Raw genomic sequence first — 24,480 nt, forward strand, 5'->3', positions numbered from 1 at the left:
ATGGTTTTGGACGAAAATTTTGGGGACTAATATGTAAATCGAGCTTTGGGTAAAACTTTTTAATGACAGATGACCGGTGATACTCCAAGTTCAGACATGCATGCGTCATGCATGCATCACTCAACCTATGTCACACTGTCAGCAACACGTGTGAGTGTGAGCCCACACAGATTAGCTCTCTCTCTCTCTCCGCTTCCTATAAATTGGGTGTCACTTCCATCCCATCTAATTAAACTCGCTTTGACATATATCACATTTGTCAAAGCTAAGATAGATAGTTAATCCAGCTTAACCTACAATCGACCATATATTTCGATGGTTTTCTGCTCCTCGTCCTCCTCCATTCATCTGCTGCATTTGCTCCTTCCTGCTGCCTCGGCATCGCCGCCGACGAGCCGGAGCCGAGGCCGCCGCCGTGCAGCCCACGTCCGCCCTTCGCCGGCGATACACCCCGGCCGCCGAGAGCGCTCTCCTCACACTCATCGTCGATGCTGCCCGCCGACTTCGACGTTCAGGTAATCTTTGATATAACTTCTACGATACAATATACTGATACATATAACTATAAAGATGATAATAATAGTGTTTTGGAATGGACGTAACATGTATATAATAGTATTTTGTGATGAACATAACAATATTCTGATGTATATAAACTATGAAGATAGTATTTTGGGATGGATGTAGTCATTGTTATCTAATAATATTACAATTAATATACTAATGCATATAAACTACAAAGATAATAATAATTGTATTTTGGGATTTACGTAAGAGTATACTGATGTATATAAACTATAAAGATGGTAATAATAGTATTTTGGAATGAATGTAACAATATTTTGATGTATATAAACTGTAAAGATAGTATTTTGGGATGGATGTAGTCGTTGTTATCTAATAATATTACAATTAATATACTGATGCATATAAACTACAAAGACAATAATAATTATATTTTGGGATTTACGTAAGAGTATACTGACGTATATAAACTGTAAAGATGGTAATAATAGTATTTTGGGATGAACATAAACTGTAAAGATGGTAATAATAGTATTTTGGGATGAACGTAACAATATTCTGATATGTATTTTGGGATGGATGCAGTCGTTGTTATCTAATAATATTACAATTAATATCCTAATGCATATAAACTACAAAGATAATAATAATTGTATTTTGGGATCTACGTAAGAGTATACTGATTTATATAAACTATAAAGATGGTAATAATAGTATTTTGGGATGAACATAACAATATTCTAATGTATATAAACTATAAAGATAGTATTTTGGCATGGATGTAGCCGCTGTTATCGAATAATATTACAATTAATATACTAATGCATATAAACTACAAAGATAATAATAATTATATTTTGGGATTTACGTAAGAGTATACTGATTTATATAAATATTTTGGGATGGATGAAGTATCTTAGTAGTTATTATCTAATAATATAACTTAGATAACACTATGCATGATACTACTAATTAATTAATACTGTTGATTAATTTGCGTAGTCCAATCGCTTTGGATTCTCTAATTGCTAATCTAGCTTGTATTTCATTTGCAGGTCCTCGTGAAGCGGCACGAAGGCCTGACGAATGACGTGAAGGAGATGCTGCAGCATCAACGCCGGCGTCACCAGAAGAAGGCGGCCGGCGGCCGGGAGAGGTTGGCCACCGTCGATCACCTCAGGCGCCTCTGCATCGATCACTACTTCCAAGACGAGGTCGACAGCGCCATGGACGACGCCTCGTGTCTGCTCGAGGAGCTCGCCCATGGCGGCGACCTGCTCGACGCCACCCTCGCCTTCCGCCTCATGAGAGAAGCAGGCCGCCATGTCTCTGCAGGTGATCTCACACGTTATATACCTGCTTACTCCCTCCGGTCATAAATAATATTTATGGTTTGAATAATATTTGATCAAATTTATAAAATTCTGACCCTCGATGATTTTTTAAATACTTAAATTTAAATAAAAAACAAATGATGCATATAGATTATCCTCGAAAAATACTATCATAATATAATAAAATTATTATATTTTATAAATTTATTGTAAGACATAATTGTATGTCAAAATTTTAGAATTTTAACCAAATCTTGTTTTCAACTATAAATATTTTTGACTGGAATGAGTATCACATCACAAACATGTGTATGTTCAGAAATAAAGCAATTTTACCATCCTTGTATCAGGATGTACTACTGTTTTCTAAGTAAAATTTGGTACCTCTTGCTACCATAAATACTAGAAGGTATCAAATTTTATATAAAAAACAGTGGTATCTCCTCAAGGATAAGAAAAATACTCTCAGACATAACAATTATGGTTGATTATTCACTGTAGACGAGGTTCTTGGAAGATTCACGGACGACAATGGCGATTTCAGACTCGATTATAGCAAGGACATCAGAGGGCTACTGAGTCTGCAAGACATATCACACATGAGCATGGGAGAAGAAGCCTCACTCTGCAAGGCAAAGGAGTTCTCAACCAGGCACCTTGAGTCTGCCATGAACTACCTTGAGCCAAACCTTGCAAGATATGTGAGGCACTCACTGGATCATCCCTACCATGTCAGCCTGATGCAGTACAAGGCCAGGCACCATCTCAGCTACCTCCAGACACTGCCCACAAGGTGCACTGCAATGGAGGAGCTTGCACTTGCAGACTTCCAGCTCAACAAGATGCTGCATCAGATGGAAATGCAGGAGATCAAAAGGTACAGAAATTGACAGACACTAGCTAGCTACTCACAGAATCTTATAATTTGCTGTATTATTGAAACAACAGTGCTGATTCGTTATCAATTTGTTGTATTAAACTTCAGTGTCTGAAAATGACATGCATGATGATGATGCTTATGATGCAGATGGTGGATGGACCTGGGATTGGCTCAAGAAATACCGGTTGCAAGAGATCAGGTTCAGAAATGGTACGTGTGGATGATGACAGCCATCCAGGGTGCCTCCTTGTCAAGATGCAGAATTGAGCTCACAAAGATCGTCTCCTTTGTATATGTCGTGGATGACATCTTTGATCTTGTCGGCACACATGAGGAGCTTTACTGCTTCACTCAGGCAATCAAAATGTAAGTCTGAATTTAAGAGACAGATAACTGTAACCAATATATACTTGATTTAATTTGAATTGTTATATGATTATTAGACCTAAGTAATATTGCATTTTTTTTTTACAGGTGGGACCTTGCAGCTGCTGATTCGTTGCCTAGCTGCATGAGATCGTGCTACAGGGCTCTGCACACTATTACAAATGACATCGCAGATATGGTCGAGAGAGAGCATGGAGTAAACCCTATCAATCATCTGAAGAAATCTGTATGTGATTTTCCTTTGCGTCAGAATTCACATTCACAATGAATTCGCAGTAACTGACCATGCAAGACTGAAACATTCTACCATGTATATTATCTTCTGCAGTGGGCAATGCTGTTCGATGGATTCATGACAGAGACAAAATGGCTGTCTTCTGGCCAGGTTCCTGCCTCGGATGATTACCTAAGAAACGGTGTTGTCACCTCAGGAGTTCCACTTGTGTTTGTACACCTGTTATTCATGCTAGGCCATGATTTGGGGAAAGATGCAGCGCAGTTTATCGATCGCATTCCTTCTGTCATCTCCTGCCCAGCAAAAATCTTGAGACTCTGGGATGACCTGGGCAGTGCCAAGGTCAGGATAGCCACAATAAACCTTTTTTCTCTTCACCTCTTGTCAAACTTCTATTAATTGCCATATAATTATAATTAGAACCTAGAAAATATCACAAAAATATCACAATAAACCTTTTTTCTTCACCTCTCGTCGAACTTTTATTAATTTTCACATAATTAGAACATATAAAATATCATAAAAATATCTGAGTTCTATGCATATAGAACCAAGAGTGTGTTCGTTGTCCTTGAGAAAGTGTTATGGCATCTCCATGTATTTGCTTAAGGATGGTAAAAACACTCTCGTAAGAAACTCCACAGGAGATCTATCTAAAACTATTATTATATGTAAAAAATTGTGATTAACCATCCTCTAATGTTAGTACTACCATGAACTGAAAATGTAAAATGTAAGAAATATTTGAAAAATGTAGGACGAGGCACAGGAAGGGTTGGACGGATCATACAAGGAGCTGTACCTCAAGGAGAACCCAGGGCTCGCCGCCGTAGAGGCGGAGGAGCACGTGCAGCGACTGATCGCGAGCGAGTGGGAGGAGCTCAACCGGGAGTGCTTCTCCAGCTCCCGGAGGCCGGCCTTCCCCGCCGGCTTCACCCGGGCGGCGCTCAACGGTGCCAGGATGGTCGGCGTCATGTACGGCTACGACGGCGAGCAGCGGCTCCCCGTCCTCGACGACTACGTCAGGATGCTGCTTTTCTAGCTAGGGAACACAACACAAGCGTGTTGCCTGCTATCCTGCACAAGAGCCAGCCTTAACTTGCATCCCTTATTCTGAATTCAACCTGAACCATCTATGCACCATGCATGGATATTGTGGATTAGGTCTTGTAAATAGGATTGGTTAGTTCAGTGAGGATAATATTACTCATATGGCAGATTTTGCCGCAATAAACTGAAAGTTTATATAATTTGTCGGTTGAAATCCCAGAAACGTACCATGAACCGAAAACTGATAAATTTCAGAACTTAATCTTGAAATTGATTTCATCATAATTTGATTTCCAATTTTTGTTAATAAACTCTTAAGACCCATAATGAAAAATATCTATAAATTATTTTTAATCAATAACAAAGAATTAAGAGATAATGTTGGTCTCAAATTCTGAGCGTCAAAGATAAAATTTGCTTCTCCGAGATAACATCGTTAATTTTTTGACACATGTTTGATCATTCGTCTTATTCAAAAGTTTTCTGAAAATATGTGAAAAAAATTAACATATAGTTAGTAATAGATCAATTAGAATCAAATAAATGATAATTATTACTTCGTAACACCTCTGAAATGTGAAAACTGAAAAAAAATGAGAAAAAAGATCTAATGGAAGTACGACAAGTGGGACCCATGTGTCAGTGTAATACCCATCTTCCTCAAGCTGGTCACGGGCCGGCCTTGTGGCCTCGTCAAGTTTTGTTCCCCTCACGCCGTCACCGCGTGCTGTGAAAATTCAGGCGGCGACCCACGTCGGCGGCGGTCGGCTACCCGCACGCACCGCCGCAACAAGCCCGCCTCTTCTTCCTCGCCGGCGCCTTCCTCGTCTACCCGTACTAGGTGACCATCTATCCCTCTTTCGCGCGCTCTCCTTTTTGTGGGGTAGGGTGGGGGGGGGGGGGGCTACCTTGCTTGGATGAGTGTTCGTTCCTTTTGATCTGTGACATGAACCCTCGAATCCAAAACCGGACCTCGGCCAATGTATTTTGGTTTGAACTGCTGGACTGATATTCGCGGATGTATTTCCATTTCCCCAATCCCCTGTTTAGTCCACGCCCTGTCTCTTGTTCATGCGGCGAAAGGATGAACTTTCTACAAGAGGTTGGGAATCCGGAAGTAGATTGTATGTTTTTTATAAGTTCTGTTTATAGTTTCCTGCGATGATTTTGGATTGAAGTGTTTCTTTAATTATAGTTTGCAGATCCAGACTGGTAAAGCTTTCGTGTTGTGAATTTGGTTACAAGTGGATTTTTTTTATTTGTGCTCTTCGATGTTTTATCTATGGTGAACATCAAACATCAAAAGTACTAGTTCAGACTCTCTGTTGCATAGTTCACCCTAAGATGTAAATCATGAAAATGCATGGCATTTTCATTGTTAGTGATAGTGATATAGTGAAAAAATAGGCATGATGTAGTTAGCTGCAATTGTAGACCGTGACACCGCGTGACTAGTATGCCTAGGCTGGTTAGGGTGAAGTGGCTAGAAGTTCTGGATGTGTAATTCATAGGTTAATGCTGTCTGTGTCATCATCGGCTTCTAGTATATATTTTTCTACACTGACAAGCAGTATAACACATACTGAAAAAGATAAGATGTTTGTAACTCTGACTCGCCAGTTTTACATCATGCATTTCATGGGTTTGTGAACCATACCCATTTGTTGTCCTCTTTTCTGCATTTCTATATTTCATTTTGTGCTTATCTTTCAATTTTACTCGGAATTTCCTGGAATGCTTCAATTGATCTATTATCTACAAGATCAAGCTTAGTAGTTTCGGTTGATTTTGAATCTTTGATATCTCCAAGACGCATTTACATTAATCTTTTCTTATGACACTCAGTTGACAAAAGATAACCAACCATCTTTCGACAAACAGTGTTGATGCTGATGTATGTTCGTTTGGTTCTTTCTGTGCAGTAATGGAGAAGTCTCACAACAACACTCGATTTGCTCCCTTCAGAGATGCTCCATTCGCTCTCCGTGGTAATTTGTGATGCCTTTTGGTGATTTGTGATGTTATCTGTCCTTCTGACTTACTTACAAGATGTCAAACAATTACACCACAGATGCACTGAAATGGTATATATTGGATACATGCATACATCTTTGTAAGTACATATATCCTTGTTATATAGGGCGTGCAATGTACTGTCAGTTGAGGTACTACAAGGCTGGAAAACACATTACAGTTCTGTGAGCTAGTGGTTCAGTTGAGCCAAGTCTAGTGTTGTGCCAATTTATCACTATGTATAGGTTGTCTGCATAGCTCAAGAGAAAATCAGGCACAACCGTGTAGCACTGGTCACTTAAGCTATTATTTGGACGCAAAAGGCTGCTTCATACATGAACTATTTTAGGGGGCAAGAGTTCATGCGTGTCTCCCATGGTTTTGATCATTTCCCTGTTGGATATAGGTGCATAATTGATGTGTAGTGTTTCTGAGAAATGACCATATCTAGTGAGTCTTTTGCAAGCAATTGATATATTCTATGTATACTTGTATATCAACAATATCTTCAATCAGATTTGGTAAAATGCAATCTGATATCTCAATTTTTTTCGGGTGCTCTGCTCAATGGATGTTTACATTTCATTTCATTTTCAGGTGCCCTTGGTAGCTCAGGCTCATCGTTCATCAGCATCGATGGCTTCAGGCATCCCTCAAGTCTTGAGCAAACTAGGGGCTTCACATCTGGTCCCCTAGGAGCTCTGCGACCAAAAATGCTCCCATCTGGATGCCGAACCCTGCACACAAGCCGTCCTCTGTCGGCTCCTGTTGCTAATCGCCCCCTGTCACCCCACCTTCCTTTGAAGAAGCCGCAGATGAGCGCTACATTATCTATCTCGCACCGCATTGTTGGTGCTGCATTGGGTGCTGCCATTGTGTCCATTCCTCTCGCCACCAAGTTCAGCCTCATGTTTGATGTTTGAGATTTGAGATGCAACCTGCATTTGGTAAGTCATTCCTGTGACTTTCTCAGCATCTGGATGACCGGATTGCCTTGCATCGCAACTGTAGGTGCAGTTGGAATAACATGTTGCCATTCTTGTGGACTTGTGAATAATAAATCAAACATGCAATGATCCTTTTCTCCCTGTGAGAGATGATGTTTTATGTTAAGTTTTACCCATTATTGTCCTGCTCCTTTGTGAATTTCCATGATTCGTCTATCCGGTGTTTAAAGTGCTTGACACCCGTGCAATTTATTCATTAAATGCTGTGGAGTTTGCATTGTTTGTAATCCTTCAGTCGAACAATTCTTTTGCCAAGGAAGGGGTGGGTGGAGACAATTGAAACCTTGCCCTATGATCATCGCCGAAAATTTTCATAACCAATTTGCGGCTGTATTATTTGGTGTACACGATCAATGCTAAAACTTTGGAAAAACTATTTGCATAATATTTTTTGATGGTCATTGCTAAAATCTTTAACAGTATTTGCATAGCATTTTTTTTGACGTGATCGATTTTAAGATCTTTATTAAGAACTAATACTACTTGCCCCATATATTTCGATTTTTTTTTTTTTTGCGTAGGCGCCGGTTGAGATAGCTTTTATCAAAAAATTATCTGTTGATATAAACAAATTATTTAGCTACTACAAAGTTAAAATTTTGCTTTCAAAAGACAAGATTAGGAACTTATATGTGTGTGTGTGTATATTTTCGCGAAACGCAGAGTATACGAGTTTTCGCGGGCCTTTAGTAGTAAGCGAGGAGTGGGAAAGCAAAAGTTGGGTGTAATGAATCGCGCGGCAAGGTTGAGCTCGCCGGAGGACGCGTCGGTGGCGGCGGCGCGGAAGCTGCACCTCCTCCTCCGCTCCCGTGACCTCCACCCGGCGCTCGCCTACCTCCGCGCCCTCCCCTCGCCGCTCACCCTCCTCCCCAACCACGCCCTCAACGCCCTGCTCCGCGCGCTCGCCGCCGCCGGCCGCGTCCGCGCCGCCGCGTCCCTCTTCCGCCGCATCCCCTCCCCCACCCCGCACTCCTACAACTCCCTCCTCGCCGCCCTCCTCCGCCGCGGCCGCGCGCGCGCGGCCTCCGCGCTCTTTGCCGCCTTCCTCCGCTCCCCCTCCGCCTCCCCCGACGCCGCCACCCTCAACACCCTCCTCCACGGCCTCTCCACCGCCTCGCCGCAGCCGTCCCCTCCCGCGCTCCTCAGGCTCTTCCATTTCTTGCCAGAGACCTACGCCTTCGCGCCGGACGCCATCTCGTACAACTCGTTGCTCTCCGCTCTCTGCCGCGCCGGCGACCTGGTCACCGCGCGCAAGCTGTTCGACGGAATGCGCGTCGGAGAAGAAGGCAGAGGAGATGTCTTTCCTAATGTTATCACCTATACGACCATGATCAAGGCGTACTGTGGGAAGAGACTTGTGAGCGAGGCTCTCGCGATCTTCAAGATAATGGTTGCTGATGGTGTGGAGCCGAACAGGATCACATACAACACGATGGTGCAGGGTTTCTGTGATGCTGGCAGGATGGAGCTAGTGAAGGAGGTGTTGGATATGGATTCGTTTAAGCCAGACACTTGCACATTCAACATCCTGGTGGCCGCACATTGTAGGGAAGGACGGATCGAGGATGCTATGAAGGTGTTTAATCAGATGGTGGAGCTCCGTGTGAGACGTGATTCTGCAAGCTATAGCATGGTCATCCGGGCGTTGTGCGAGAATGAGGAATTTGCGCAGGCTGAGGAGCTTGTGGATGAGCTCTTGGAGAAGGAGGTGCTCAAGAAGAGAGGGGGTTGCACGCCACTCATTGCAGCATACAACCCAGTTTTTGTGTACTTGTGTGAGCATGGGAAGACAAAGAAAGCAAGGATGCTGTTTGGGCTGCTTCTGGACCGGAGGAGCAAGGTCGATGTTCCTGCATTCAAGACGTTGATCCTTGGGCATTGTAGAGAGGGCGATTTCGAACAGGGGTATGAGTTAGTTCTCTCAATGTTGAAGCGAGATCTTGTCCCTGATAATGAATGCTACATAGGCGTGATTGACGGGTTCTCACAGAAGGGAAGGATGAAGTTTGCATGGGAAGCCTTACACAGGATGTTGAACAGCGGCCTTCGGCCTAGTACAAGCACTTTTCACTCAGTTCTTTTAGGGCTTTTGAACAAAGATGGTTGTGCAAAAGAAGCAGCTGATTTGATTGAGATAATGCTAGAGAGGAAGATCCGCCAGAATGTTGATCTTTCTACAAATTTGATAGATACATTGTTCAGGAACTGCCTTAATGACCGTGCTTACAAGATTGTTACATCTCTATATGACCATGGATATTACATCAAGATGGAAAAACTAATTGCAAGCCTTTGCAAGGAAAAGAAGTTCATGGAAGCTGCAGATCTTACTTTATTTAGCTTCAAGAAGTGTCAGAATTTGGGTGTAGCCTTTCCAAGTATGGTTATGGATGGTCTTTGCATCACTGGTAGAGCTTCAGAAGCGTTCTGGCTGTTCTATGAACTCATCGAGAACAGAAGTTCTTCTTCTTCTTCTGCTGCTGCACCTCGTAGTTTAGTTGCACTTCATCATGCACTGGAGGAATCTGGTAAAATGAAGGAAGCTGATTTTGTCGCTAAACAGATGAGACGTGCAAGTGCCAGAATTAGGGAAAGAACCTAGGAGCACTGTCACAAGGAGCATTTTAATTGCAAGCCCTATGCTTCTCCAAGTACATTATTTTGTCTAAGTGTGAATTTAAAGAAAGAGCAGGGTGTTGAAACTCTACCTGATCCACTGCCCAATAAGAAATGGATCATCAAGGATTGTGCGATGGTGTTAGAATGCAAAGTATCAGCGGATATCCTTAAAATGGTTCCAAATTTCAATCGAGACTTTGTATAGCTAAACAGCCAGGCCAACTCTCTGTCACTACGGTTTATAGCATCACGATCTGGAGCATTTGTTCTCAAGGATTGATATCTTTAGGAGGAAAGGAAGTGTTGGGAAGACAAGATCACAAGAGTACATTGCCCCTGGACTTTGAAGAGCAGTAACTGCAGGAGATCAAAGTTTCCACTGAAATAAACATATAATGAAAAAGGTAATGTTTTCCCCTCCTTTAATACATAAGGCAGAGCCCCTGTCCTTCTTGCCAGAAAGAAAGAAGAAAATATGAAAACATACGACCTTCACTTGCCATATCAAAGTGTTAAGAACGATAATTGTTTTCAATATACTATTTACAGGCCACTATTGTAGGAAATATTGATTATCTTAGCATTAGTGTGCAAATTGCTCATGCATAACCTTTCATCTCGCAGAAAGTTCAGCCGTCGCTCATATCCTCACCCAAAGTACGGAGCTTAACCTGGAAATGTGATGTCGATTTCTAGACATTATTCTTTTGGAAGATAGGCTCCTAATGCTTTACCATATGGCATAATGGACCTTAGAGAGGAAACCGTGGCTGAACTAAAATTTCTTCGCAGGTGGAACCTGGGCTTGAGATGAGAATACTAGCAAATCTAAAACCGCTGCCACATTTGTTTTCTTACCAATTGCCACCATATTTTTATCAGTGAAGAATTGTCCGACAATTGTTGCACTGTGAAGAAAACCAAACAAAATTAACAATCCAGATCGTCGTTGCGTTGTTTCATGAATGACTGGTATGCACAACTCAGTAATCAGATCATTTGGGGGACAGTACAGAGTAGCTTGACAGCTCAGTTGTAAACTGGATCCTGAGAACTAGGGGCTCTTCATGAGAACAGTATGTTACTTCGCCAAGTTATTCAGCACACCATAACACATTTAATCCTACCCAGCGTAAAGATTCTACGGAAATGCACGATATTGTTCATGTCTCAGCTCCAAGGGGGCCACAAACACACATATAAACACAAGCGCATTAAACGTGAGTGTTAAAAACACTCAAAATACTGAATGAACTCCAAGGTTACTAACATCACAGACAGTTCTGGTTTCAATTCCCTAGTACTACAGAGATATTGGTCATCACTTGCCCCCTGAGCGTAAGATATCACCACAGGAAAGCCGGACCATTCAGCGCAGTAGGCAGCAGAAACACGCAGTATTGCAAAGTAGTGTAACTCAATAGATTGCAACACTCAAGTAATCCCCTATCTGCAAAACAACATGGCATGCATCAATTGATTTGTGTCAGAAGAAAAAACTTTGTAATAGCATAATACAGCTCTGATGAATACCTGGAAGCCCAGCTCTGCAAGACTTTTAGCATCATCTCCTCTTCCATGACCATAAGAGAAGGTTGAACCCACCTTCAATCAATACCCAATTATACAAGTTATCACAGATTGAACAGTTACTTGGTTATGAATACAAAAGGACCATGAGTTGTACAAGGGAAACAGTTAACTACATTAGATAGAACAACAAGTGATGTTTTAGTATGAGATTGATAATTATCACTATGTGAATGACGTGGTTACTGCTAACTAAACAGGGCCAAGTGTTAGGCATACATAACCGACAAAACAATTGTTTATGAAAAGAGATTTTGATGTAATTGGAAGCATGTCATGAATACATGCTCACAACATAGTAATAAAACTAATAAGACAGTGTATAGCAGCAGTCATACAAAACCGAACTCATTAACGATAGTAACAATCATATTCCCTATTCAGGACTAAGACTGCTTGGAATTTGAACTTGAAAAACAGGACCAGCAGAAGAAGAGTCACAATGGTCAATTGGGAATTAGGGATTAGCTCTTACCTCTTTGACAACAAAACGGCCATGCTTATCAGGGTACACAAAAGCAAAAGAAAGCCTTGCATTTCTTTTTCTTGCTGCAAGAGCCACCTCTTTCACCTGAAACATATTCATAACTGCTTTATCAGATATCAATCTAAAAACAAAATGTAGCATGGCATTGACATGTAGGGCCAAACACCAGTTATCATCATAAGCCTAGTCAAATTTTGTTGATTTTCACTTTGCTATGTTGTATAAAACCATAAATCAAATTTCATTTTTCCGAAAGATTGACAAGAAAGCACAAGCTTTAGAAATTTTACGAGATCAGTGAGCTCGCGGAGTGTGGCATCCTTCCATGTGTATATCTGAACTTCATCTTTCGGCTCCTTTCCTCTCACAGCAAACTCTTCATTTTGGTGATGGCCACCAACCTGCAAATAAATAACCAGTACCAAAGTCAGCTCTCTGTGTAACTTAGTGTTTTTTTTTCAAGAATCAATAGTCCATCATAAATAAATGGTCTAGGATTTGAATTCTCTACCACACTACTGTGAATTAGTTGGTCGAGTTATACTGTATTGAAGTGCAGTTCAACTAAATATGCCATATGAAATTCATAGCTCCACTAAGGCACTAGAACCTACGATTCGATAAGATTGCACAGTACAAGTAAGCTGGTGAGTTAAAATATCTAATTCTTCAAGCTGAATGTGATCGAAAGAACAAAAAAGAACATATATTCTCAGCAGTAAACACAAGCTTAAATTAAAAAAAATGTGAACATATCATACAGGTATAAAGCAGAACAAAAATTAGCAGTAATAACAGTATGAATAAGACATAGCAGCTAGTTCGTTCACCTTGGTGAAAACCCGGAGCAGGAGAGGACAGGTCTGCATAAGAATCCAATAGCCGAATGGTAAGTAAACGAATCAACCATCTGAATTCACACAATGCTGTTGAATCGCATGCCAGTATGCTTCTACTACTGTTACAGCGCATCGATAGGGGCGCGGAGGCCTGACCTTCTCGCGATCGATGGGCTCCACGCGCGCGCGCGCCATGGGGGGCGGCCCCCGGTACTGCATCGGCGGCCCTGGCCGCGCAGGCCTCATCGGCATCTCCCCCCTTCCTGCCATCCCTCCCTCCTGCTCTCCCGAGAAAGAAGAAAGCCACGACGAATCAATCCACCGCCCCCCATCTTTCCACCCACCCGGAATCAACAACAAGCAAGCCACGAGCCTCGCTCACCTGCTGCTCCCGCGCCGCCGCCGCCGCCGCCGATCACTTCACGGAGAGGAGAGAGAAGGGGGGTGCGGATGTGGAGGAAGACAAGCAGCGCAGCACAAACCCTAATAAATAAGCTTTTGCAGTTTGCACCCTCGGTTCAAACGAAAATACATTTTTGCAATTCAGTCCACCTCTCAAAAAAAATGTTGACTCGTTGACTATTCCACGTCAGCACGAAGTCGCTTTGAAAAAGGCAACCTGCGTGGCTCCTCCTCACTTGACGCGGCCACTCACGCCTTCCTCGCCGTCGCCGCGAACCACCGCGGCGGCGCCATGGCCGGCGGCGAGCCCATGCGGCGGCCGATCGCCTACAGCGGGTTATTCCGGTTCCTCCTCCCCGCGCCGAAGCCCGCCGGCTCTGAGCCGGCCGCCTCCTCCCCTTCCGCGCTCCTCGTCCCGCCCCACCGCCTCATCGCGCCTCCCGTGCCGCTGCCCCGCCCCCGCCCCGACGAGCGGCTCTTCATCGTGCCACCCACGCGCCCTTACTGGCTCCCACCTCCGTCTCCGCGTCCGCCGTCGCCGCCCCCGCCCCCGCCGCCCACTCGTTACCCTGCGCGGCGGGTCGGCGACGCCGAGACTAGGGCGCGCAATGCTGGTGGTTGCTTTGGCGGTCGGAGTGGTCCGGTGGGCCGGAGGTTTGGAGGTTTCGTCGGGAGTGGTGGACGTGCTGGTTTCGGGAGGAGGGTCGGAGGAGGCTTCCTCGGAACTGCGAATGCTGGCGAGGCCGGCGTCGAGAGGCGGGCGGTGGCGGTTAAGAGGGAGAAGAAGGTGTGGGTCGCCGTGAAGAAGAAGAACAAGGGCGATGAGGACCAGGCAGCGGCGATGGGTGCGGGCTATGCGGGTGGAGATGAGAGGGACGAACTGGCGGACGTGGACGACGAACCAGGCGACGGCGACACCGACGACCATTTCGACATTCCCGCCGATCGCGAGCTCGCCGGCGGCGGCGGCGGCGAGAAACCAATAGAGGAGGTAGTGCAAACTCGAGTCGACTCCGACTCCACCGGTTCACGCCGCTATGAACTGATTCATCACGAACTGACTCTTCACCTTCCTCTCCCCTGCAGCAGCTCGGAACGCGGCGGCGGTGGGTGGAACGCCGCCATGACATCGACGCCTTCACGCCCGGATTGCTCTCCCTCTACGAATCCCTCAAGCCATCAGAGGAGCACAAGGCCAAGCAGAGGCAGCTCATCGAGTCGCTTACCAAATCTGTGATCAAAGAGTGGCCCAACGCCCAGCTGCATCTCTATGGATCGTGTGCCAACTCCTTCGGGACTTCCCATAGCGATGTAGATGTTTGTTTCGAAATCGACATTGCTTCAGAGGACACGGCTCAGGTTGTTCTCACATTAGCCGGGACATTGCACAAGGATGGTTTCCACAATGTTGAGGTAATTAATTCTGCTCCAAAGTGACCAGTCTTGCTTTGGCATAATTTGCATGATTTCATCATCACTTGGAAATTTAATATTAGCTGCATAATTAATGCATAATCTGAACAATTAGCCTTCTTCTGAAATTCTTTCTAGTTTGATGTAGTATTTGAAAAAAGAGAGAGAGAGAGAGAGAACGAAAAAACTTCCTGATCGATGCAGGCTGAGGCTGTTCATCCTCTAATGTCTGTCAAATTCATGCAGCCTATTACCAGTGCTCGGGTTCAAATCGTGAGGATGACAGATCCAGGGAGTGGTTTTTCATGTGATATCTGCATCAACAAATTCTTTGCCGTTGCTAACACAAAGCTTCTCAAGGATTATGCGCAGATAGACGAGAGATTGCTTCAGCTGGCTTTAATTGTAAAGCACTGGGCCAAACTGAGGGGTGTTAACGAAACATTCCGTGGAACCCTTTCAAGCTATGCGTGAGTTAAATTACTATGCATTCTTAATTTCACCCTTTTTACAGCAATGTGGCTTGTTGAAAAACCTGGAGTCTGATCTTGTTCATATTAATTTGCAGATACGTGCTTATGTGTATTAGCTTCTTGCAGCAAAGAGAGCCCAAGATTCTGCCATGTTTGCAGGTTGTATTACTTACCTTTATCCCATCAACTTGTTTCATATGAAGCATCTTTTTTAATTACAAGAGCAACTCAACTAGTGATACTTTGGATGTACAGTATAGGACAAGGTCCCTTCGCACCTTGCTTCTGCATTTAGATTCATGATGTTGATACAGGTGAAACCGACGGTTTGCACTTAATATTTTTCTTTTCATTTTCAACTATATCTTTATATATCTTTCAAAAACTTAACCTTTGTATTTTTTTTCTATTTGCTGGTCCTGATTTCCACAATTTCGCATTCTCCCCTCATGCATTTTGGATGGCTCATCATTCAGCTATGGTTGATCAATTTTCTTTTCTTTCTTTTCTTTTTCTTTCCACAAATTAATGTAGCGTCCATTTTTTGTGTTCCCTTTTATTGATGTCGTTCAAAGTCTATCACGTCTAGAATTGTCCCGGATGAAATCAGAAGGAGCAACAAAGTTATAAATTTCAACTTCATCTTATATAATTACTTCGGTCAATGTTACCCTGACGTCTTTTATCTTCTCAACTCAACCCAATTCTAGGCGATGGAGCCAACATATATCATGGTTGTCGATGGCACTGAATGCGCATACTTCGACGAAGTTCACCAGCTTCAAGATTTTGGTGCTGAAAACAAGGAGAGCATCGCGGAGTTACTATGGGCATTCTTCCACTACTGGGCATTCGATCACGACTACAGGAACGATGTCATCTCCGTCCGCACGGGGAACACAATCAGGTGAGAATAGCCAGTGAGCACTTCTCGAAAACCGACTAAACTTCCAGTGTCGATTTGAACTAATATCACATATGTTTCAAAGAACTTTGCATCTTTTTACTTGGTTCAATTTCTGGCTGATAGCAAGCAGGAGAAGAACTGGACGACTCGCGTTGGAAACGACCGCCATCTGATATGCATTGAGGATCCTTTTGAGACCAGCCATGACCTTGGCCGTGTGGTCGACAGGCAGACGATCAGGATTCTCAGAGAGGAGTTTGAGCGAGCTGCCAGCATACTGCAATACGATGATGACCCCTGTGTAGCTCTTTTTGAGCCCTACAACTACAGTTGTGAATCTTGATTATTAGCACAAAGCACGCTTAAGTAATTAGCTGGCCTGGAAAATCCAGAGAACAGTAGCTATTCTAATTCCATGTAATAGTGAGGATTCAGAATTCTAGATAGCAGGAGGCTGGTTAAAACATTTGGTGCACAGGAGTTCCTCACACAAATGAAGTTGCTAAACCAACTAAAAAATATCATCAAAGAATTGCCCTGAAGATAAGATATTTTCAAGAGACCCAAAGAATCGGTTGCATCCTGTTGCGGGACCGAGATCCCCTGCCCATGAGAGGATGAGGTCTATATGCCAGTTACGGTAATGTCACTGCCATAATATATAACCACTACCATAATGGTATTTTTCAGAATTTCTGCAGCATCAACAGTTGTTTTTTTTCATTTTGTGACGTAGAGCTTATAAGATATTGGCTTCTTTTTAGCGGACAAAGGTACTGAAATTTTTGTTGTTCTTATCAGATGTCTGTTATTTCTGCTGCGTATTCTCAATTAACTGCTGTTTCACGCTTCAAAAAAAAACTGCTCTTTAACGTAGAACTTGCGTTTAATCGAATTATCGTAGCAGTAATGTTACAAGTATAGGGCTAAACTATATAACGTGCCATGGAAGGAGGATGAATTCTAGCCTATAACTTTCTGTATTTTCCTGGTCTTAATTTTCTGGGCCATCACGTCTTGTTGACCTCCCTTCCAAAGATGATACGAAGTGCAGCTTCTGCATGATAGGTGCCGTTGATGAGCAGAGATCGCAGAATATGTCTTTACCGGGCTTTATACGCAAATCTTTGCATCTTTGTTGCCGCCTGAGAAAAACCGATGGTGCGTCCTAATTGTCATTATGTAGCCTTCACCTTGACATACTCATCATCATCACGCTGGTTGAAGTTTTCGTTATATAACATGCCCGTTGGAGAAAGAAGCCGTTGTAAAGCACTTCCAAACCGACCCTGGAATGGAAGAAAGGGTTACAAGGCGGCCAGATTTGTAGCAAATCTAAGATAATGCCGAAAACAAGGCTCGAAACGATAGTCTGTTATCTTTGTTAATGTAACTTAGGATACATGTATGGCAAAAACAACTTGAGATATAGAGATGGACATACCCACTGAAACAAGACAAGCATCCACCAGCATCCAGGCAAACTACCAAATTTGTTGCGGATGACCTGTTTTTAAGAAGAAACAAGAAAAGAAAAGTTGATCATCAGAAGGTGATTATCCTTGTTAGAACTACAAAGAATATTAAGGGATTTTCACATTTTGGACTTAAGTTCTTTTACTTGCTATCACAGAGCATGCAAAAGGAAGCACTCATTTTTCTTTCCTCAACCTCCTTCCACATTAATTAAGGTAGGGGCAAAAACTATCTACTATCAGTGACTCGCAAAGCAAGAAAGTATGGAAACAGTCATACCATTAGTAGAAAGGCTCCAACGCCAAAGCACGCTCCCATTGATTGACTCAAAAACCTGAGATCCCTTCCAGCCTGAGAGTATGGAGAAAAATACCAGGGCCGTCACCGCATTTTCCAGCAGAAGTGGCATATTTGACTGCATTAATATACCCTTTATCTATCTTACATTAACGCTAGGGTTCAATAATATGTGAAAGATGGTTCCCTTTGTTCAACTGCTAGAAACCTAGCGCCTCGAATCATGCTTATCACGGAAGCAATGGCACTTGGAACAAGTAAATTCATTTGGACAAGGTTATCCCAGATTCCAATTTTCAAGTGTACTTTCCAGGATAATTGCTCTAGAGTCAGCTAAATGAAATATATCAGCTTACCAATAATGTTCCTTCGAGACAATGCACTGAAGGTGTCACCAATAATGCACAGAAATATGGAATCAGCACTTTATGCATCTGTTAACAGGGTAATGGATAATCAGTAAGTTCTAGACAAAATTGAAAGCACAAAAATTTCTGCAGATAGGCTGAGTTATGCCAAGGCCACATCATACAAGATATGCACAATAATATGCAAGTAAATTTCTGTTTCTCCATAGGGCGCAGGAAACTAGATGTATACAAAAGGTTAAATATTACCTCCGTTCCACATTATAAGACTTCCTTGCCTTAGCTAGATTTATTTGTGTGCTAATGAATCTAGACACATATACAGAATATATACATCGATACATGGATGAATTTAGGCACATCCAGAAAGTCATATAATATGGAACGAAGGGAGTAGTTGTTTAAGATCATAAGTACCACCCTAACTGGACTAATGAGTCAGAATCGACCTTTTACAATCATCATCAGAATTAGCAATAATTCAGCAAAGCAGATTAGTTTCTTCAAGCATTTACAAACCCATAGAGTACACAGGTGATACAACCAACCAATCATATAGAGCAGATATGCCAAATAAGATAACTAACATCAGATCAGATATAGGACCACTGATTTTTCTTTTCTTAACAATGCAGCTTATTTTGATTTTTAGACAGATAAATGGTACTTCTGATAGATAAGAGATGTTGGTACTGATAGTTTCTGGCATAGTGAGAAGCAATCCAAATTGAATGCACCTACAGAACAGTATGCACAAAATTTTAAAATAATAGAGCAAACCTGTTGGACAACCATTAGATCATTGGTAAAGAGACTAGGAAAAAGCCATGGAACGAGTGTTCCCACTGCCCCTACAGTCGATCCAGTTATTGCTCCAATCATGACTAGTGACTTCAATAGCATCCTTGCCTGGATAAAAGGTACCATTTGCAGTAACGGACTTACTACAAATACAGCTTAATATACAACAGAATAGAAGTAAAAAGGCATGCACTACACTAGTCAATCAAAGCATCATCAGTGCAACATAGTTTGCATCAAGTATCTGTAATGACATTGGGCGCACAAACAGATGTTACTCTGCTACATGAAAAGGAGGTATACATATGCCAATGAAATGTATACAGATCCTTCATGGCAAATGCACAAGTCTGGATTCAAATATTTCTTTTAATTCAATGGCAGCTCTGTAGCTGTAACCGAAAAGATGCCTCATGTCTGAAGAGGCAGCAAATAAGTGATGGGATCAAGCTTCTTGTAATTTCAGCGAACAAGAATAATACAACAATATCGGTTGACCTCCTGCTTTTGCCTTCAGCCTTAAATCGTTGTGTATTAAAGATGTAAATTTTAAATTCGGCCTCCCTTGACCCCAACAAAATTGATATTTATTTGTGGATAGTTTTGTAGCAGATGTAAAGCAAGATCGTAAATGGTTTAATAAGTCTAGCTTATGAATCATTTTCAGCATTTTATGTAGGACAAATCTGAGGAGTGTCTACTGAAAATTACACCGTTGAAGGAGACTTTGCACATCAGTTCAGTTTATCCTAAGTTCTTAACCAGCGAAAAGCATGGAAACATATAAAGCGTGCAAGCATACATCATCAAACACAACTTTACACATGATTCCTTTGGATTAATACATCACAAAGGACAATTTTAATGCAATACTGATATTCACAGGGAATTGAGAGCTTTAGATAGGTACCTTCATCAAATTGCACTTAGCCCCATATATCAACTCTGGCATGAATGACTGTGCAGTTTGTGACAGGGGCTCACCCCAAACAGTGCACATGCATAGGACATTAACCATAACCTTCACCACATAGATTTTTTTCTTACATCATTCACAGAATAAGGCGCATAGTGGAACTGTGTTTTAGTCATAGTAAGCATAGTAAAAGTTAAGAAGTACAAACCTGGTGTGCTGCAAGTGTTATTGCTCCCATAGAAGTTGCAGAATATGTAAGCAATGCATAAAATGCTACCTGAAGGGTTTTGAAATCATTAGTTATATTGAAGTTGAGGAGAAGAGAAGGAACTATGGACCAACAGAAACATACCTTGGAAGTCATTGTCACAAAAACAGGAGCTGCAATTTCAAAAATTTGCATAAGCTCACTTGCTGATGGGATTGTGAACGAAAAAGCTCGAAATCCTCTCTTGTTTAGATTTTGCATCATCATAAAAGCTGCAACGATCTGAGTGTGTGTCAAAAAATAGCTGTTTATGATAAATAATATGTTTCAGAAGACCCAATTGTGTAAATAAAATTGGTCTTATGTTTAGCATAACAAGTAGCTAGATGTAGAGGACAACTGTCTGGCACAAAAGTTGAGTAGAAAAATCATAAAAGCAGTAGACAAGGAAATCCTGGGAACCCCTTGGACATGGACAACAATATCTAAATTTATGAGCATGTGGTTCCATCAGGAAATAGAACATTTTACATTATATGTGGTTGTTTTATATATTAACCAGGTAGTAGTCCTTTCTAGAAGGTCAAGAAACATTTGTTTTGTTAGCAATGGGGTGTTTCGTTTTTATTCAAGTTACAAAGCAAAATATGAGTGTGTGTTTATTAAGGCTAAGATTGTGCGATCCAAATCTTGCCAATTTTTGGAGAATCGATCAAGTAAAGATGCGCAAGCAAGGAGATATACTGAGGTGATTGGAAAGCATGTCTACCTGTGAAACCATAGTTGCCCAGGCAGCCCCAGCAATTCCATATCCACATACAGAACAAAGAAATACATCCCCAACACCATTTATAACACTAGCAGCTGCTAATGCCTTCAGAGGACCCCAAGAATCTTTCATGCCTAGACTGAGTTAAAGCAAACATATACTATGATATGAAAAGCATCCTGTCAAGGTGGTTGTAATATGAAATCAAATAGAGGAGCTCAAAGTGTTTATTAATATCTGAAATATCACAACTATGTAAATATGTAGACCATGTGAGATTGGTTAAAATGGCAATATAAATATTTCAATGACAAGTAGACATTAAGGCGACTCAAAACAGATGTGCCTGTAGTTTTGCAAAATAAAAGGTCAAAGAAAGGAGAGATGACAGATTTGCAGACAAAGGGAATAGAACTTTCCAGAACAAAATGTATCCAATGCAACAGAAGAGAAGAAACGAATAGGCATAGGTTGTACCTAGCACTTTGAGCAACTAAGCCAACAAGAACTGCAGGCCATGCGAAGCCTCTTATCTGAAAGTGAATGAGTACATGTATTGGTTTATGTACTTAATATGAAACAGGAGAGTCAAAAATATACATCTACAGCATAGTGTATATAATTATCCTAAAATTATACAAAAAAGGATATTGCAATATGTCAGCAATCAGAACTCAGAAGCATGCGTGGATTTGCTTAGGTTTCTGAGATCATTAAGGGTTATCCTTGTATTTGCACTTGAATGCAGGAAATGTAACCGTGCCAGGACATTTAACTTTTTGCCACTCTTTACATGAAGAGTTTAATCTCTCTCACAAGAGGGGAGTGGCAAATTTGATGTCACTTGCTTGTAAGAGTGGCAAAAAGTTAAATTTTCCGCTCTACGATGTTTCTATTTCATAGATAGCATAGAATGAATTTCGAGCCATATCCATTTATCCTCAAAACATCTTGATTGCTTATACAATTATACTGAAGATAGATAGAATGCTGCCAAAAAATGTCAGAGAAGCACAGCCTTTATTCATTCATTCAACTCAGGAAACAAAGCATAAATAGTGAAATTAATAAGAAGATTGTTGACCTATACAAACCTGTGCATATGTATTGGCAGCAGAAATAATATCATAGTTCCCCGATCCAGTAAACGCTGCAAAGTAAAAAAGCGGTTGCACTGTTGCAGTAAAATCATATCGTGTCCAACAAGAATGTAATTGGTGGAATCATCAGACATGTGTCATGTGAAACTCTATACAGGTACAACAATAGATACAAGGGCGTTCAATCAGAGAAACAAATTAGGAGGAAAAACCGGGGGGGGGGGGGGGGGGGGGGGGGGGGTGGGGGAATCAAAGTGGCAAAAGAAATAATCCACAGGGCTTTCACCATCAGGGTACAAACTGCCTGGTTACTCAAATTATGATAAACAAGATGACAGTTTCATATCATTAGCACAATTTTATTTCAAAGACTTACCAGTCAACACTTGAGTGCCAAAAAGCTTAGTGAACAAAAACATTCCAATACCACAAGTAAGAGCAACAAATAGTAACATAGACACTTGATGCTGCGCAAGTTCTTCATCCTACAAATAGTAACTTCCATCAGATAAAGCTTATAAATGGAGTGTGAAGATAATTATAACCACAAAATGCCCATAGGGTAGGACCGTAGGAATGTGCAAGCACCAACACTTTTGCTTGTGAGACCAGTAGTCTCATAGTTAAAAAATGTTCTAGCTTCTAAATTTCAGACTGCTCTGCAAATTGCCAATAATATGTATGTATTGCCCCCTACATGTTCTTAATTGCAGTGATACAAAATGTATGGTCATGAAAGAACACCAAATTATCTCAACTTTCAAAAGAACTCAAAACATGAACTTCGATAGTTTTCTGTTCCACCAAAATTCCAACAGCTAAAACAATGTAATCATTCTACAGAAAATAAGCTAATGATACACGTCTTTGATTATTGCCCAAACACAGGCCTACAATATTTAATGAAACAAAGAGGAAGCTGCACCTTTTTAGCCAAGGAAGTGGCCACCATGTTGGAGGTTGCAATTGAAAGGAACATGAAAATGTAGCAGAGGTAATCGCAGAACACCGTTCCAGGCCCTGAGATCAAAGGAACAATAATTGATTAATCCCATCACATAATATCAAGTTGCATACAGATAGCCTTGCACGCAATATTCGTAGGCTGCAATGCATCAAACTCAGCTAGCAAAATGGCCCAGATGATATATGCGAAGTTGCGAAGTCTTCCACATTAGCATCGTAGTTTCATTCATTCAGGAGATTAGCAGGAGGATGCAAAGGCAGCTAAGATGGAGCAACTCAGTTGCTGGTAGTAGCTACCTAGGGCAGCGAGCTGGAGGGAGGAGGTCTGGCCGATGACCATGGTGTCGATGAGGCTCATGAGGGGCCCGCAGATCCAGAGCCCCAGCGCCGGCCCGGCGAACACGGCGATGTCCCGCACCTGCTCCCACAGCCCCGCCGCCGCCTCGTCCCCATCCGCACCCGAGGAGACGGCCACGGCGCGGCAGCGGAGGGCGGCGCCCCGTGAGAGTGAGAGCCGCGGCGGCGGCGAGCGGGCGGCGGTGACGAGAGCGAGAGGAGCGGGGGCGGTAGGCAGGCGGCGGAGAGGAGACCGGAAGGGGCGGGGGAGGGGGAGGGGGAGGGGCGCGGCGGAGAGGAGGCGGAGGTGAGCGGACATGGCGGCGATGGCGGGGAGCCTTCCGTCGCGCGCGCACAACGCGAGTGACACGAGAGCAAAAAAAAGACGTGAGATCCTGGATTTCCTAGAGGTATATACGTCACCAGTATTCCAGTATCCAAGCTTTTGCTCCATTTCTACTATTCTACCCACTTTGTTTTTTATTAAAAAAATCAAGCGATATATTTATAAACGAACAATTATTCCTAGCAATATAAAAGTTAAGCTAAAAATAAATTTTGATAAAAATATTTTAAATTTAAGATTTTAAATTTAAATTTATCTTATAAGTATAAACATAAACCAAAAAATGAGGTGTATCAATTTAGATCTATATCCCCTACAGATTCAATTGTACTACATATGGGCTAAAAGCACGTGGAGCTGCATGGGATTCACGCCCATCCATTCATCTTCCTTGGTGAAATTCAAACAAAGGATTTGAGTTTCCTAATGAAAGATTTCCTAATAAATTTTTACATAAAGTTTTATAAGGTTATATTTGGGTTAAAGGATTTATGAAGAAATCGTGTAGGATTCAAATTCTATAAGATTTTTTTCTATATGACCCTTTGAAACGAATGATTGGGGCTTTCCAAATCTTATGAAATTCAAACAAAGGATTTGAGTTTCTCAAATCCTATAGAAATTCCTAATGAGTGGCTCATGCACATATATTTAAAGATTGATGTACTATTCAAGTTTTGCAAGTTTTGCACTTGCATTTTTATCAAAATAAGGTTGTTTTTCTATTCCTTGTGTG

The 24,480-nt window shown here is 42.0% G+C and overlaps 6 protein-coding genes across 6 annotated transcripts; 4 read left to right on the forward strand and 2 right to left on the reverse strand.

Annotated features, from left to right (window-relative positions):
- Nucleotides 1-315: 315 nt before the first annotated feature.
- On the forward strand, nucleotides 316-4,578 carry LOC102711045 (S-(+)-linalool synthase, chloroplastic-like). Its single transcript, XM_006648188.2, is given in 8 exon segments — nucleotides 316-465; nucleotides 468-515; nucleotides 1,581-1,860; nucleotides 2,361-2,736; nucleotides 2,887-3,105; nucleotides 3,214-3,352; nucleotides 3,455-3,703; nucleotides 4,119-4,578. Coding segments are annotated over 8 exon segments (1,746 nt in total). The 3' UTR covers nucleotides 4,404-4,578.
- A 505-nt stretch (nucleotides 4,579-5,083) lies between these two features.
- LOC102712499 (succinate dehydrogenase subunit 3-1, mitochondrial) lies at nucleotides 5,084-7,547 on the forward strand. The gene is made up of 3 exons (XM_006646741.3): nucleotides 5,084-5,252; nucleotides 6,334-6,399; nucleotides 7,022-7,547. The coding sequence occupies exons 2-3, from the start codon at nucleotides 6,336-6,338 to the stop codon at nucleotides 7,345-7,347; spliced, it is 390 nt and encodes a 129-aa protein (XP_006646804.1). The 5' UTR covers nucleotides 5,084-5,252; nucleotides 6,334-6,335; the 3' UTR covers nucleotides 7,348-7,547.
- Nucleotides 7,548-8,143: 596 nt separating this feature from the next.
- On the forward strand, nucleotides 8,144-11,001 carry LOC102711323 (pentatricopeptide repeat-containing protein At1g02060, chloroplastic). Its single transcript, XM_040521280.1, has 2 exons — nucleotides 8,144-10,454; nucleotides 10,675-11,001. The coding sequence occupies exon 1, from the start codon at nucleotides 8,159-8,161 to the stop codon at nucleotides 10,031-10,033; it is 1,875 nt and encodes a 624-aa protein (XP_040377214.1). The 5' UTR covers nucleotides 8,144-8,158; the 3' UTR covers nucleotides 10,034-10,454; nucleotides 10,675-11,001.
- Nucleotides 11,002-11,094: 93 nt separating this feature from the next.
- Nucleotides 11,095-13,415, reverse strand: LOC102712776 (histone deacetylase complex subunit SAP18). The gene is made up of 7 exons (XM_006646742.2): nucleotides 13,349-13,415; nucleotides 13,123-13,245; nucleotides 12,958-12,990; nucleotides 12,418-12,528; nucleotides 12,116-12,211; nucleotides 11,584-11,655; nucleotides 11,095-11,500 (listed from the first exon to the last, which is right to left on the reverse strand). The coding sequence occupies exons 2-7, from the start codon at nucleotides 13,234-13,236 to the stop codon at nucleotides 11,468-11,470; spliced, it is 459 nt and encodes a 152-aa protein (XP_006646805.1). The 5' UTR covers nucleotides 13,237-13,245; nucleotides 13,349-13,415; the 3' UTR covers nucleotides 11,095-11,467.
- A 245-nt stretch (nucleotides 13,416-13,660) lies between these two features.
- LOC102711595 (UTP:RNA uridylyltransferase 1) lies at nucleotides 13,661-16,971 on the forward strand. Its single transcript, XM_015832949.2, has 6 exons — nucleotides 13,661-14,359; nucleotides 14,455-14,781; nucleotides 15,028-15,251; nucleotides 15,350-15,413; nucleotides 15,965-16,161; nucleotides 16,285-16,971. Exons 1-6 carry the CDS (start codon nucleotides 13,661-13,663, stop codon nucleotides 16,502-16,504), a joined length of 1,731 nt encoding a protein of 576 aa, XP_015688435.2. The 3' UTR covers nucleotides 16,505-16,971.
- Nucleotides 16,972-17,028: 57 nt separating this feature from the next.
- LOC102711862 (protein DETOXIFICATION 46, chloroplastic) lies at nucleotides 17,029-23,744 on the reverse strand. The gene is made up of 14 exons (XM_006648191.3): nucleotides 23,360-23,744; nucleotides 23,022-23,116; nucleotides 22,473-22,581; nucleotides 22,091-22,146; nucleotides 21,474-21,529; nucleotides 20,997-21,135; nucleotides 20,372-20,509; nucleotides 20,228-20,296; nucleotides 20,014-20,124; nucleotides 19,083-19,211; nucleotides 18,291-18,368; nucleotides 17,917-17,988; nucleotides 17,606-17,668; nucleotides 17,029-17,450 (listed from the first exon to the last, which is right to left on the reverse strand). The coding sequence occupies exons 1-14, from the start codon at nucleotides 23,715-23,717 to the stop codon at nucleotides 17,340-17,342; spliced, it is 1,584 nt and encodes a 527-aa protein (XP_006648254.2). The 5' UTR covers nucleotides 23,718-23,744; the 3' UTR covers nucleotides 17,029-17,339.
- Between the last annotated feature and the right edge of the window lie 736 nt (nucleotides 23,745-24,480).

This window comes from Oryza brachyantha, chromosome 2, assembly GCF_000231095.2.
Source record: "Oryza brachyantha chromosome 2, ObraRS2, whole genome shotgun sequence".
Classification (NCBI taxonomy): domain Eukaryota; kingdom Viridiplantae; phylum Streptophyta; class Magnoliopsida; order Poales; family Poaceae; genus Oryza; species Oryza brachyantha.